General features: G+C 37.2%; 1 protein-coding gene across 1 annotated transcript; it reads left to right on the plus strand.

Moving 5' to 3' along the window:
• The first annotated feature begins 13,262 nt into the window (after positions 1 to 13,262).
• Positions 13,263 to 14,198, plus strand: LOC129641529 (olfactory receptor 6C74-like). Its single transcript, XM_055566222.1, has one exon. The coding sequence runs from the start codon at positions 13,263 to 13,265 to the stop codon at positions 14,196 to 14,198; it is 936 nt and encodes a 311-aa protein (XP_055422197.1).
• The last annotated feature ends 2,523 nt before the right edge of the window (positions 14,199 to 16,721 follow it).

Consider the following 16,721-nt stretch of genomic DNA (forward strand, 5'->3'; position numbering starts at 1 on the left):
CACTTTCACTTTTCACTTTCATGCATTGGAGAAGGAAATGGCAACCCACTCCAGTGTTCTTGCCTGGAGAATCCCAGGGACGGGGTAGTCTGGTGGGCTGCCTTCTATGGGGTCGTACAGAGTTGGACACGACTGAAGCGACTTAGGAGGAGCAGCAGCAGCAGCAGCAGTGCCACCTTTTAGACATATCAATTCTTTTCATCTGTTTGTGCCAGGAGCCGGTGAGGCATTCCACTCGTGACAAAGGTCATGAGGAAGGAGGCTTGGCATATGCAAAGTCGGGATCGAACCTCAGGAGTCCCCCTGGATATTCTCGAGCATCTACCCCCCAAAAAACAGAGTCTGCCTACTTTATTGCTTTGTGCTCTCACCTCTGACTTTACTGGGGACTGTCCCCCACCACCATCTCACTCTCTCTGTCAAAGAGTTAACTTACAGCTCCAATTAATAAAGTTCCTGGGCAATTAGGAGTGTTTAAATCCAAACCCCTCAGATAGCTCTTTAACTCGCCTGACAAGTTTACCCGGTCTCCTACAGCTATGCATACGATGGTTTACAGTCTCCCAGCGTCCAGAGGCATGGGAAGCTTAAGATATTCAAATAGCTTAGAGCCTCTCAGAGAGTTAGAAACTGTCGGAATAAACTAGTAAAGGATTTCATTGATGAGCCAATGCTTGCTGCCAAGTTTCCACATCCCCTGAATTGTATCCTTGAATGTGTATTAATTAATATAGTTGGTATGTAGAAAAAAATAAGTAGTGGCTTTAGTGTTAGCAACTTTAGACCCTTAAGATAATAAATTCTTTCCTTTGTTGTAAACCCATTACGCCTCTGCCCTATAGGAATGCAATTTTATCTAACACCTTCGGAAGATGGCGCCAAACCTTAAAATAATTACTCTTAGAGAAAATAAGTCTTACAGTTGATAAACCTTTGTCAAGAGTCATAAAATGTTAATAGGCCTTCTGGCCAGAAGATGATGTAAATCACCTAAACCATTTGTATATGATAAATTTGCAGGAAAGAAATCCTAGTTTTTGATAAGAATCAAAGACTGCTGACTTTGCATCCCCTATTATCCTCTATGTGTAACTTAGGGTATAAAAGCCCCTGTTGAAAATAAAGCTACAGGCCTTGCTCACCAAAACTTGGTCTCCCCATGTCATTTTTCTTCTCAATTTCCAGCTGAGTCTCCATCTGGAGCATGGAAATCCTCTGCGACCATTTATTTGCCTGGGCTTCTAAGACCCACTTGAGAAGGTGTCTAAGGTGGGGCACCTTCCGCTATTTGAGAGGGTGCCTGTGGCCTCCGTGGTCAGAGCTAACCTGGTGTCACAGATTATATTGATTTCCCGTGTAAACCAAGCTACTCAGCCTCTTTTCTCCACTGAATTTTCCTACTGAGCTATCCTCATTCTATTATTCTTTATATCTTTGATGAATAAATAAATAAATAGGTCGCCAACACCATCTCCCCTTCGAATATCCTGGATCAGGCAGGGCTGGGCCTCAGCATGTTTGGACTCAAGTAGTCTGCCAAAAACACTTAAAAACTCAAATATTTTTTGAGAGAAGATATATACACAGATTTATTCAGAAAAAGTCATCTCTACCTCAATATTTAATTTTTTTATCATCATACTGAACAGAGCATGCTGATATTTTATTCTTTTCTGGATCTCACTCCAGCCCTCAGTGAATGATTGTTTTTTTATAATATATTTTTGGCAAATTTGTAAATGTAAATACTTTGTAATTAAAGCTTATTTTCAGATTTTTTGACTAATGTATTGCATTTGCCCATTACAATTTGCTTATATATGCATTGAATATATTTCTAAGTATTACCTACTATGCCATATAAAATTATTCAACACTTGATCCCTTGGAGTATTTATACTCCTGTGCCCCAAAGGAAAATAACTAATAATTATGAAGAAATCTTATGAGGATATGAAATCTAAGAAACCCATTCCTAAAGGATCACAAATTTATATGTTATACAAGAGTTCTCTCTATGCACTAAATATTTGAAAAGATATAATTATATATATATATATATATATATATTCTTTTTTTATGTTACTTTAAACTATGCCTCCAGAGAATTCAGTTTTGATTCCTCTGTTTGCCCTCCCACGCATTCATGTTTTGAAATCCTAAATACATAGATAATGTTTTGGAAACAGAAAAAGGAAAAAACGAATCATTCTTATTGGTAATAAAAAGTGACCATGTAAGTCAGTGTAAGAATTTAGCCTGTCATAGAAAAGAGTTGTGCCTTATACTGAATGCACCATTATCAATTCTCTAGACATTTCATGTTCTGTATGCAATTCCATCTCTATTCTAAAAGCTTCCTTTCATTAGTGTTTGTGTTATTTTTTATTCAGTCTTAAATTGATATTTCCTAATAAGTAAGCATTATCCACTTCTTCTGTGTTAGTGAAATATTTATTTATGTCTCTCACCAGACTTCCTTGCAACTTGTGGCCCAGTGAATAAATTCTGTCTGAAGAATGTAAATCAAGATACTTTGTGCAAATTCCAGGAATTATTCTTTGATAAACAGTGTTCTCCCTTTTCCTCCTCTCTAGCCTATCTCACTGTTGCTATGCAGATGTGATGGCTAGCTATTTGGCACATTGATGATGAGTAATTACAGTAGGAATGGTGAATAAACAAGATATTAATAGAACTCATCCAGCTTCCTGACAGCATTGCAGGGATATTAGCTTAGAACCTCTAAGTCTTCATTGAATATTTTCATCCTACCAGTCTGAACATTTCAAAGGGACAAAAATAAATTTTTTTGTTTGTTTAAACTGCTATAATATTTGTCTTTCTCATACCCTACCAAGTCTCTGTTACACACTTCAGTTATAAACCAATTTGGCATCTGTTGAAAAGTCCCATACATAATTTATACTGTTGACAGCTTCTTGGAGAGCAAACATGTTAATGGAAAATACTCTTAATTTTATTTTATCTGAAAATATCTTTATTTCCCCTTCATTTTTGAAGGGTAGTTTCACTGTACAGAATTCTGGGTTGACAATTTTTTTTTTTCTTTCAGAACACTATAAAGATTCCCTTTTGTTTTCTGGCCTCCAGTGTTTGTGAAGAAGTTAGAAATTTTTTATGCCATTGTTCCCCAGTGTTCATAGTATGTAATTAGTCTTTCTTTTCCAGCCACATTAAATATTTTCTCATTATCTTTGGTGTTTAGTAGTTGGATCGTGAGATGCTTAGGTCTTTTGTTATACTTGGGATTAGTCTGACTTTTGATTATGTAAATGTATGCTGTTCTTCAAATGCAGGAACTTTGAAGCCATTGGTTCTTCAAAATTATTAAATGTTCAAGTTACCCATTCAGTTCAGTTCAGTTCAGTTCAGTCACTCAGTCATGTCCGACTCTTTGCGACCCCATGACCTGCAGCACGCCAGGCCTCCCTGTCCATCACCAACTCCCGGAGTTCACTCAAACTCACGTCCATTGAGTCAATGATGCCATCCAACTATCTCATCCTCTGTGGTCTCCTTCTCCTCCTGCCCTCAGTCTTTCCCAGGATAAGGGTCTTTTCCACTGAGTCAGCTCTTCTCATCAGGTGGCCAACGTATTGGAGTTTCCGCTTCAACATCAGTCTTCCCAATGAACACCCGGGACCGATCTCCTTTAGGATGGACTGGTTGGATCTCCTTGCAGTCCAAGGGACTCTCAAGAGCCTTCTCCAACATCACAGTTCAAAAGCATCAATTCTTGGGCACTCAGGTTTCTTTATAGTCCAATTCTCACATCCATACTTGACCACTGGAAAAACCATAGCCTTGACAAGACAGACCTTGGTTGGCAAAGTAATGTCTCTTCTTTTTAATATGCTGTCTAGGTTGGTCATAACTTTCCCTCCAAGGAGTAAGTGTCTTTTAATTACATGGCTGCAGTCATCGTCTGCAGTGATTTTGGAACCCAGAAAAATAAAGTCGGCCACTGTTTCCAATATTTCCCATTCTATTTGCCATGACGTGATGGGACCTGTGCCATGATCTTAGTTTTCTGAATGTTGAGCCTTAAGCCAACTTCAGGGAAGGCATTGTATAAATTTCTATTATTTCACTGACAATCTTGTTGGAGTTTCTCTTTAAAAATGTTGAATAAAGCAAAAAAAAAAATAAAGAAGTAATAAAAGAAGGGAAAGAAGAGGGAAAATGAAAGTAAAGACGAAAAAAATAGGGAGTGAAGCAGGGAGAACAATGAAACAGACAGGAATTTGAAGGTAATCTTAGTTGGATCTCAGATTTTTACCATTCAAACTTTTAGTAATGATGTTGGATTTGTAATTAATTTTACTAAAACTCAACTAAGAGAATTGGTGCTACTTATTAGCACCAATAGGTTAGCAAAATGAAAGTGAAAAGTGAAAGGATTAGTTGCTCAGTGGTGTCCGACTCTTTGCTGCCCCATGTGCTGTAGCCTATCCAGGTCCTCTGTCCAAGGAATTCTCCAGGCAAGAATATTGGAATAGTCAAAGGTAATTATACTTTATCTTATCTTCAATAGTCTCCTTTTCTTGATGTATATCTGAGTTTCTGACCTATATATCATTTGCCTTTTTCCTGAAGAACTTTGTTTAACAGGGCAAGTCTGTTGCAAATGGATTCTCTGTTTTTATTTCTCTTAGCCCACTTGAGCTGCTATAACAAAATATTATAAATTGAGTGGCTTGAACAGCAAACATGTATTTCTCAAAATCCCAGAGGCTGAAAAGTGTAAGATCTGGGTGCTGCAGATTCAGTGTCTAAGGGGTTTCCCAGGTGGCTCAATAGTAAAGATTCCGCCTGCTAATGCAGGAGATGCAGGAGACTCAGGTTCGATCACTGGGTCAGGAAGATCCCCTAGAGCAGGAAATGGCAGTTCACTTCTGTATTCTTGCTTGGAAAATTTCACGGACAGAGGAGCCTGGTTGGCTACAGCCCACAAGGTCACAAAGTCCTGGACACGACTGAGCACAGCACAGGGCAAGGAGTCCCTGCTACATATTAATAGATTTAATAGTCTTTCCATCATGTCCTCACATGGAAGAATAGATCAAGGATGCTCTCTAGGGCCTCTTTAAATGGGCACTAGTGTCATTTCTGAGGGTCTCTCCTTATAAGCATCACGTTTAAGCCCCACTTCAAATATCATTCCACTTGGTATTCGGTTTCAACATATCAATTTTGTTGTTGTTGTTCAGTCACTAGATTCTGTCCGACTCTGTGACCAGGTGACACAAACATTCCAGTCTATGGCAGTTTCTCTCAGCAAGCTTTTGTTTATTCTTCACCTTTGAAGGATGTTTTATCTGAGTATTTATTTCTTTAAAAAAATTAAGTAGTTCACTCCTCTGTTCTTGCTTTCAGTTTCTGATGAGAAACTAAACTCCTATTCAATTTCTCTTTAGAGATTTTTTTTTTCTGGCTTTTTTTTCCAAGATTTTTCTTTGCATCCAGTTTTTTTGTGGTTTGAATATGTTATGACTAAGTGTAATTTTATTTAGTTAGTTAGTTTTGTTGGAGGGTGTCATAGGGAGAAGTGAGAAGTGTTTATCCTGTTTGGTCTTGTCTTAAATTTCTAGATCTGAGATTTTGTGTTTGACATTAATGTTGAAAAGTTCTCAGTCATTGTCACTTCAAATATTTCTCTGGCTCTGTTTTTCCTTTGTTCTCCTAGTTTTCCAATAAAACATGTGTTGCATGTTTTGAAATTGTCCATTACTTCTTAGATGCTGGGCTTTTTTTTTTTTTCTTTTTGCTTGACTGTTTTTATCCTTTTTCTCTTTGTATTTCAGCTTGGGGATTTTCTATTGACCTGTCTTCAAGCTTGCTAAAGTTTTCCTTGGCTATGTGTAGGAGACAGGAAGAATAAAAGAAAAGCAGGCCCCAGCAAGGGCTGCAAAATAAATTTATAATTATTGATAAACTGGATGCTATAAAGCATGAGACTTTTGGAACAAGTCCAGAGGGAGCAGTTCATAATCTTGAAAACCAGATATGATCCTAGGGTCAGAAATCTGACCCCAGACTGTTTCTCAACTGGCATCGTGGAGTCACATGTTTTACATATCTGGTGGAAAATCTATAGATAAGAATATTAGTCTTAGTTACTGATTTGTTATTGATTACTATTTCCTAATTACTCAATGGTTAATGATCATTTTGTTCTTTGGCCCTGAAGGCCACATGAGTTATATTTTAACTCCCCGCATATTCTTTCATTCACGGCTGAAAGTATAATAAAGCTGGCTTGGATTCAGTTTCGGCACCTTCACCTTGGAGTGATGTTGGTCCCCTGATCCTACTTTTCTCTGGATTCTTGTGTCTCATTTCTCATTCTCTCGCCTTATCGCACTTTTGGAAACTCTGCTTGTCTAGCTACTCTCGATAGCAATGTTCAGTCTACTAATGAGTTCATAAAAGGCATTCTTTATTTTCACTATGTATGTATGTGTTTGTTAAGTCACTTCATTCGTGTCTGATTCTTTGCAACACTTTGGACCATAGCCTGCCAGGTTCCTCTAATCCAGGCAAGAATACGGCGTGGGTTGCTCTGCCCTCCTCCAGGGGCTCTCGACCCAGGGATTGAACCCATGTCTCTTATGTCTCCTGCATTGGCAGGTGGGGTCTTTACCACTAGTGTCACCTGGGAAGCCCTCTTTTCACTCTACTTTTTTCAATACTGACATTTTGTTTTGATTCTTTCTTAGAGTTTTCTTCTCTCTGGTTATATTTTCATGGAGCTCTTCATGTTTATCTAGATTTTCCATTATAGCCTTTAACATATTAATTTTAACATCAGTTCTGTGATTCTGTTTTTGGTAATTGCCTTCCCACTTCCATCTGTAGTTTTTTTCTCCTTTTGGTATGATTTGTAATTTTGTGTTGAAGGCAGGAAATGATCTGTCTAGTAACAGGAACTAAGGTAAATAGGCCTTTAATGTGAGGTATTCTGTTGATCTTGCTAGAAGTAGGTTTTATTTAGTGGTTGCTATGGCAATTGGTGCTAGCAGGGTCGAATTCCTCTAGCATTCTTTATTGTGAATCTCTTGTTGATTTGGGGTTTTCTTAAGCACTCCTCTTCAGAAAGTGTCTGCATCTTGCACTCTTTCAGCTGTAATTCAGTTGTACCAGAGCTCTGTTGATGTTGTATCAAGCTGTGGGAGAGGGTAAGCATTCTATAACTTTATAATGAAATCTGATTGTATTAGGCCTATTTTATAGGGCTATCATCATCACAGTGTCTCTGGTGATCCAACTGTTTTCCACTTTTAGGCAGGACAAGGGTGTTCGGGGCTAGAGTGTGAGAGATGCCCTTTCATCAGGTGTGATAGTCTTCTGGTAGTCTTGTGCTGTGGAGAGTAGACCTTTATATATGGAAATGCTCTGGTAACATTTCGTGATAACTCATCTCTGTTCCACTCTAGAATCAAAAGGGGATCATCCCTGGCTTTTCACTCTGAGAATTTGGTGGAGTCCTAGAAGTAAAACCCACAGCAATCCTGCTCTGCTGCCTAAGAATACAGCTTCTAGGAGTTTCTCACTTTTCGCACTACCCCACAGGCATTCCCCTGTAGACATTCAGCATATATAAATTTATCAATTTGAAGAACTAAAGCATTCCTGTCAGCTTATGGCTTTGACTCCAAATAAGCAGGTCTTGGCTCCCTCTCTCTAGGTGGGCCTGTTTCTCCTGATTTTGCTGTGGTGGTTTGCCTTGCTACCTCAGTTCTCTAATAGGTACAAGAAAGCCATTGATCTTCAATTTTTTTCTGCTTTTTCTGGTAATAGAGACATGAGTGATGACTTCTCAGATCTTTATGTGTTGAATTAAAACTGGAAATCTTCCAGGTGTGCTCTGAACCTAATTCTTAACCCTTCATATACTCACATTTATATTTATGTATCTTGATTACAGTTTTATGCTCATTACATAGAAGCATGCTTGACACATTTCAAGCACATGTCAAATATGTATTCAAGGAAGGAATGAATAAATTTCTAAATAGATGAAGGTAAAAAGAGTGCATGGTGACTTCAATACAGTGTATTTTGTTGAGAAACTCCTGAGAATGTAGTTAAAGGAGATAGGAAAAAAGTCTGTATCCATATTGACATCTCTTTGGTTTATTGTTTACTAACAAACCAAAGATCCACAGGGAAACTATGCCTTTGAATCTGAATGTCTTGGAGAAATTTTTTTACTCTTTAGGATATTTCCTGGAAATAAACAACCCTAATCACTTGCTGGGATAAACAGTTGTTTAATTATAGTGCTATGCTGTATTATTATTAACTTAAATATTGTGAATATAAAGAATAAAGGTGATATTTGGATAGTCTATAAATTGCTGATCAGAGCTACAAATGGCTAATCACAAAATGTCTACATGTGTTAAATTTATTTTATTTATTTGATTTTTTAACTTTACAATATTATATTGGTTTTGCAAAATATCAACATGAATCCGCCACAGGTATACACGTGTTCCCCATCCTGAACCCTCCTCCCTCCTCCCTCCCCTTACCAGCCCTCTGGGTCGTCCCAGTGCACCAGCCCCAAGCATCCAGTATCGTGCATCGAACCTGGACTAGCGACTTGTTTCACATATGATATTATACATGTTTCAATGCCATTCTCCAAAGTCATCCCACCCTCTCCCTCTCCTACAGAGTCCAAAAGACTATTCTATACATCAGTGTCTTTTTTGCTGTCTCATATACAGGGTTATTGTTATCATCTTTCTAAATTCCATATATATGCGTTAGTATACTGTATTGCTGTTTTTCATTCTGGCTTACTTCACTCTGTATAATCGGCTCCAGTTTCATCCACCTCATTAGAACTGGTTCAAATATATTGTTTTTAATGGCTGAGTAATACTCCATTGTGTATATGTACCACCCCTTTCTGATCCATTCATCTGCTGATTGACAACTAGGTGGCTTCCATGTCCTGGTTATTATAAACAGTGCTGCGATGAACGTTGGGGTACACGTGTCTCTTTCAATTCTGGTATCCTCAGTCTGTATGTCCAGCAGTGGGATTGCTGGGTCATAAGGTAGTTCTATTTCCAGTTTTTTAAGGAATCTCCACACTGTTCTACATAGTGGCTGTACTAGTATGCATTCCCACCAACAGTGTAAGAGGGTTCCCTTTCCTCCACACCCTCTCCAGCATTTATTGCTCGTAGACTTTTGGATTGCAGCCATTCTGACTGGTGTAAAATGGTACCTCACTGTGGTTTTGATTTGCATTTCTCTGATAATGAGTGATGTTGAGCATCTTTTCATGTGTTTGTTAGCCATCTGTATGTCTTTGGAGAAATGTCTGTTTAGTTCTTTGGCCCATTTTTTGATTTGGTCATTTATTTTTCTGGAATTGAGCTGTAGGAGTTGCTTGTATATTTTTGAGATTAGTTGTTTGTCAGTTGCTTCATTTGCTATTATTTTCTCCCATTCTGAGTTTTAAAAATTACCTATTTCACTGTGACACCATGGAAGAAAAAAAAAAATCTGAGTGCTTCATTCTTCAACAGAAATATAAGGAATGTGAACATTAACAGCCCATTTTTTTTTACCTAAGTAATTCTATTTATTTACCTTTATGAGAAATGCTGGGCTGGAAGAAACACAACCGGGAATCAAGATTGCTGGGAGAAATATCAATAACCTCAGATATGCAGATGACACCACCCTTATGGCAGAAAGTGAAGAGGAACTAAAGAGCCTCTTGATAAAAGTGAAAGAAGAGAGTGAAAAAGTTGGCTTAAAGCTCAGCATTCAAAAACTAAGATCATGGCATCTGGTCCAATGGCAAATAGATGGGGAAATAGTGGAAACAGTGTCAGACTTTATTTTTTGGGCTCCAAAATCTCTGCAGATGGTGATTTCAGCCATGAAATTAAAAGATGCTTACTCCTTGGAGGGAAAGTTATGACCAACCTAGATAGCATATGAAAAAGCAGAGATATTACTTTGCCATCAAAGGTCTGTCTATTCACGGCTATGGCTTTTCCAGTGGTCATGTATGGATGTGAGAGTTGACTGTGAAGAAAGCTGAGCACTGAAGAATTGATGCTTTTGAACTGTGGTGCTGGGCAAGGCTCTTGAGAGTCCCTTGTGCTGCAAGGAGATCCAACCAGTCCATCCTAAAGGAAACCAGTCCTGGGTGTTTATTGGAAGGACTGATGCTGAGGCTGAAACTCCAATCTTCAGCCACCTCATGTGAAGAGTTGACTCATTGGAAAAGACCTTGATGCTGGGAGGGATTTGGGGGTAGGAAGAGAAGGAGATGACAGAGGATGAGATGGCTGAGTGGCATTATCGACTCAATGCACATGAGTTTGGGTGGACTCTGGGAGTTGGTGATGGACAGAGAGGCCTGGCGTGCTGTGATTAATGGGGTCACAAGGAGTCGGACACGACTGAGTGACTGAACTGAACTGAACTGGAAGGTAACAGTTTGTAAGTTTCAGTGTATTTTGCAAACTGATATATAAATCCACATATTATTGAAAATAAATAAAAAATTCTAAGCTTGCTTAATGTTAATAAATTTAAATTTAATTCTTCAGATTTTATTTTAATTGTAGGTGGCCTGAAATTGATTTATTAAATATCACCATTTTATGGAATTTAGAAAGATGGTAACAATAACCCTGTGTACGAGACAGCAAGAGACATTGATGTATAGAACAGTCTTATGGACTCTGTGGGAGAGGGAGAGGGTGGGAAGATTTGGGAGAATGGCATTGAAACATGTAAAATAGCATGTATGAAATGAGTTGCCAGTCCAGGTTCGATGCACGATACTTGATGCTTGGGGCTGGTGCACTGGGACGACCCAGAGGGATGGTATGGGGAGGGAGGAGGGAGGAGGGTTCAGGATGGGGAACAAATGTATACCTGTGGCGGATTCATTTTGATATTTTGCAAAACTAATACAATTATGTAAAGTTTAAAAATAAAATAAAATAAAAAAATAAAATAAAATAAGTTTTATCATGATTTTTAAAGGAGCGAATTTCCTTTCAGTTTTTAATGTAAATACAAATAAGATTAATAAATTTTCTATATATTTTATTTATATAATATATATAAACACTGTTTCAGTGTATATTGAGTATTATGGAGCAATAGGAAAGCTAGGTCCAATTTAATTCTGACTCGGGATGATAGATCTGTTTCTGACTCAAGTGACTATTTCCATTACAATACAGTTAGTTTCCTCAGAAATTATCCCTTAGATTTGGGAAAATGTGTGCAAATACTAGGAAGATGTTATTATATTTTGATACTAAAAGACAGAATCTAAAACTTTATATTTCATAATGTCTCTGGTAAATTTTTATTAATTCATGAGTTTTCATTCTTATGTAGCTTTGTTGACACTATTTATCCTACATAAAAGGCTTTATTCTACTTCCTACTCTGTCTCCAATGCCCAACTGAGGATCCATCCTCTCTTTAAACATTCTCTCTTGTTCATCTCCCCAACAGTCCCAAGCCCCAGAGAAATCTTCTCTCCTAGTCTCCAATGCCATATAGTAAACTTGAGTCTTATTTATCCTTAAGTTCATGGGGCATTGTATACTGCTACATGCACACATGCATCCTGTCTCCTCAAAACATTCAGTTCAGTCTCTCAGTCGTGTCTGACTCTTTGCAACCCCATGAATTGCAGCATGCCAGGCCTCCCTGTCCATCACCAAATCCCAGAGTTCACTCAAACTCATGTCCGTCGAGTCGGTGATGCCATCCAGCCATCTCATCCACTGTCGTCCCTTTCTCCTCCTGCCCCCAATCCCTCCCAGCATCCCTCAAAACATTGGTAAACTGCAATTCTCTTAGACAGTGTCATATACCTTTACAGTGTACAAGAGTGCATTCTCCATAGACCTATAAAAATTGGTTAATTAATGTGTGTTATTGATGGTGAAGTCACTAAAGAAGCATAAATGATAATGAAGTCATCAAAACATAACTGATAATGAAGTCATCCTCTCAAGGGATGATATGTTTATACCTAGGAGGATCCATGACATTTAACTTAGTACGAGCTTATAAAATTCTCAGCCACATAATCAACTTCATTTCATGTGGCTTGACTTTTGATTTACCATATTTTCAGGGCAGTCAGTATTACCTGTAAGTGTCTGAAACCTTGCTCAGACACAGATCATTAGAGTAAAATTTACTAGAGCTTCTCTTTTTTATTCACCTCAGTAAAGATAAATTACATATTTGCCGCCTTGATCTATAGATCAGTTTAAAAGCCAAGAGGTAAATAGAATTCTTATCTGAAGAGAAATTCAAACTTAATGGTAAGTCTTTGTCTTTACTATCTTCCCTTTCTGCTTTGCCTCTATTCTCCCTTTTCTCTTCCTTTTATTCTTCTACCATATTTCATTTTCCCTCATGCTGAACCCTTACTAATTTTGCATATTGCTTTATTATTCTCTTCCCATTTTCAGAACTATAATCTGAAGAAACATTAAATCTGATTGATTTTGTTCAAGTCAGGTTCTCTATGTAATCAGATAAGTTTAATATTGGAATAGGCCATGGTAAAAGAGAAGAGTGACAGAAAAAGAGAGGTAGTCAAAATAGGGACAAAATACATTACACTAATTTACAAAACAAATCAGAAAGAACTGTAGGAAATAGTTTTAGTTAGTTGAGTAGATTGGTAAAAGGCCAAACTGAAGAGATATGAACATTATTATACTGAATTATTTCCATTATGTATCTTAAGCCTAAAGCTGGGTTTCTGTTTTCAACCATCACACACATTTATATACCATTTGCTTCTTGCTTCTCTGTTGCTCCCACTGTCAGCTTCTTAAGGCAATGCTATTTATGAAATCATCAGCAAGACTGAGTGTAAGTAATATGATGTGTTCATACTTACATATTAAGAAAAAATCAAATTTTTTCACATACATATTCATCTCTTCACTTCATTATCATAAATATAACTAAACCAGAATATAAAAGTGACATAAGGTACTTTTTTATTTCATCAAATTTGTACAACATATTTGCTTGTACTCAAAAGAAAAGTAACAGCTTTCGCTAGTTTATCTTATCCAAAGTAATCATATCCAAAAAGTACTCCTTTAGCAATTACTAATGTTCTGACATTGTCATGTTCATGTTTTCTGGTCCTTTTGCATAATTTTTTTCTCAATATTTTCACCGGACCAGAAGCAGATCAGGAGGCAATAATGGAAAACCATACATCAGTGACAGTGTTTATCTTAGTAGGATTGACAGAGGACCCCAAATTGAAGATTGTGCTATTTATCTTCCTGCTTCTCACCTATTTGTTAAGCATCTCAGGCAACTTGACTATCATTACCCTCACTTTGCTTGATTCTCATCTCAAGACTCCTATGTATTTCTTTCTTCGAAATTTTTCCTTCTTAGAAATTTCCTATACAACAGTCTGTATTCCCAAATTGCTTGCTAGCATGGCAACTGGTGACAAAACCATTACCTATAACTGTTGTGCAGCTCAGTTATTTTTTGTTTTCCTTCTTGGTGCATCTGAATTTTATCTCCTGGCCGCCATGTCCTATGATCGTTATGTTGCCATCTGTAAACCCTTGCATTATACAACCATCATGAGCAACAAAATCTGTATCCAGCTGGTCCTTAGCTCTTGGATGGCTGGTTTCCTCATCATTTTTCCAGGACTCATTTTAGGCTTAACCTTGGATTTCTGTAACTCCAATGTCATCGATCATTTCTACTGTGACACTGCTCCTCTCCTGCAAATCTCCTGCACAGATACACATTTGTTTGAAATGCTGAGTTTCATCCTAGCCCTGATGACTCTACTGATCACTTTGGTATTAGTGATTCTATCATACACATATATTGCCCTGACAATAATAAAAATTCCTTCTGCCAACCAGAGAAAAAAGGCTTTTTCCACTTGTTCTTCTCACATGATTGTCATCTCCCTCTCATATGGCAGCTGCATCTTTATGTATGTGAAACCCTCAGCCAAACAGAGGATCTCCTTAATGAAGGGAGTCGTGGTTCTCAATACCTCTGTTGCCCCAATTTTGAACCCCTTTATTTATACTCTACGGAACCAGCAGGTGAAGCAAGCATTTAAAAACTTGCTACAAAGATTTCTGTTTTTATTCAAGTAAAATCATAGTGAGTTATATGAGGGAAATTAATAATTAGGGAAAATAGTAAAGGAGGAACTTGGATTTGTTCCCATCTTCCTTATTCTACTACTTATTATTTGTCCTTTCACTTCTTTCTGAAGTGTCATGGTGTTTACATTTAGCTGTTTTATGTCAATCATGTTTTCCATTTAAAAAATCAAAACCTTCTTTTTATGTTCCATTATAAGCATACTCAAATTTGATCTCCTCCACTCCTCATCTTTCACTTAAGTGTAACAAATATTTGAAAGTTTATTTCAATAAAATATATGTATTTCTCATGGAGACTGTAAAGCATTTCTATATATGTTCAGAAAAAGTTGTTCTCATATTTGAGTTTCTGTAAAAGCTTAATACATTCAAAACAATGATATGATATGGCTTCTTGAGACTATTTATTTATGTCCTGGCTTTATGTCCTTTGCACATTTTTCTATTGTTTTTAAAGAAATATATTAAAAGGGGGACGTTAAGATTAAACTGTTTCTTTTTGTCTTTAGGCAAATAAAATGTTTTTTTTTTTTGTCTTTAGATTTAAAAAAAATCACTCACACTATGCTAGTGTAATAAATAAAAAAATCTTATGGCATATTTCTGTTACATTTTATTCTATGTAGCTAATAAATATTGAGTCATATATGTGTACTGTATCTAGGTAACTTTGATTAAGAATAAAATGCAGCCCAGTGAGATCACATTTAGTACTTTATCAGCTATTCTCTGTTCATTTTGGAACTATGTTCCTTAGATTCTAAGTAATAGCATAAGTATATAACTAAAAATAATAATGTAATGATAACCAGCTTATTTTGAGATATTATAATGTCTAATTGAAAGTATAACTATTGAGTGCAGAGAGTAATGTTAATTATTAATTCATTTATATTATTGCATATATTCACATACACTGTTAGGAAAACAAAAACAAAGTAGAGCACAGGAGTTTTTGTTGTTGTTGTTGTTTTTAAAGAATCATATAATTCAGTTGTAAGTAAGAATAATCATAACAGAAACAAGAAAATCAAATAAATTTATTTAATTGTACTAAGGAATAAGCAACTGTTAGAACTGTACATGGAACAACAGACTGGTTCCAAATTGGGAAAGAAGTACGTCAAGGCTGTATATTGTCACCATGCTTATTTAACTTATATGAAGAGTGCATGTGAGAAATGCCAGGCTGGATGAAGCAAAAACTGAAATCAAGATTGCCGGGAGATCTTTTGGACTCTGTGGGAAGGGGCGAGGGTGGGATGATTTGGGAGAATGGCATTGAAACATGTATAATATCATGTGTGAGATGAATCGCCAGTCCAGGTTTGATGCATGATACTGGATGCTTGGGGCTGGTGCGCTGGGATAACCTAGAGGGATGGTATGGGGAGGGAGGAGGGAGGGAGGTTCAGGATGGGGAACACGTGTATACCTGTGGTGGATTCATGTTGACATCTGGCAAAACCATTACAATATTGTAAAGTAATTAACATCCAATTAAAAAAAAAAGATTGCTGGAAGAAAATCAATAACCTCAGATATTCAGATGACACCATACATATGGCAGAAAGTGAAGAACTAAAGCACCTCTTGATGAAAGTGAAATAGCAGAGTGACAAAGTTGGCTTAAAACTCAACACTCAGAGAACTAAGATCATAGCATCTGGTCCCATTACTTAATGGAAAACAGATGGGGAAGCAATGGAAACAGTGATAGGCTTTATTTTTTGGTGGCTCCAAAATCATTGCAGATGGTAACTGTAGCCATGAAATTAAAAGATGATTGCTCCTTGGAAGAAGAGTTATTACCAAACTAGATAGCATATTTAAAAGAAGAGACATTATTTTGCCAAAGGTCTATCCAGTCAAAGCTATGGTTTTTCCAGTAGTCATATATGGATATGAGAGTTGGACTATAAATAAAGCTATGTGCTGAAGATCTGATGCATTTGAACTGTTGTGTTGGAGAAGACTCTTGAGAGTCCCTTGGACTGCAAGGAGATCCAACGAGTCCATCCTAAAGGAAATCAGTCCTGAATATTCATTGGAAGGACTGATGCTGAAGCTGAAACTCCAATACTTTGACCACCTGATGTGAAGAACTGACTCATTTGAAAAGACCCTGATGCTGGGAAAGATTGAAGGCAGGAGGAGAAGGGGGCGGCAGAGGATGAGATGGTTGGATGGCATCACTGACTCAATGGACATGAGTTTGAGTTAGCTCTGGGAGTTGATGATGGACAGGAAAACCTGGTGTGCTAAAGTCCACAGGGTCTCAAAGAGTCGGACATGACTGAGCGACTGAACTGAACTGAGGAATAGAGTGTGATTATAAGCATGTAAAGTGTAATTTAAAAAGATTTCTGGTAAAATTCAAGTTGTATGTTTTAAAACTATTTAAAAGTCAGATGTCTATACATAAACTACCGTTTTATAGGAAATATAGGACTCAGAGGATCCCGTTAAATAACATCATAAGGATCCAGCTGTTCAATTTAGAAAATGACA

This window comes from Bubalus kerabau, chromosome 1 (assembly GCF_029407905.1).
Source record: "Bubalus kerabau isolate K-KA32 ecotype Philippines breed swamp buffalo chromosome 1, PCC_UOA_SB_1v2, whole genome shotgun sequence".
NCBI lineage: Eukaryota > Metazoa > Chordata > Mammalia > Artiodactyla > Bovidae > Bubalus > Bubalus kerabau.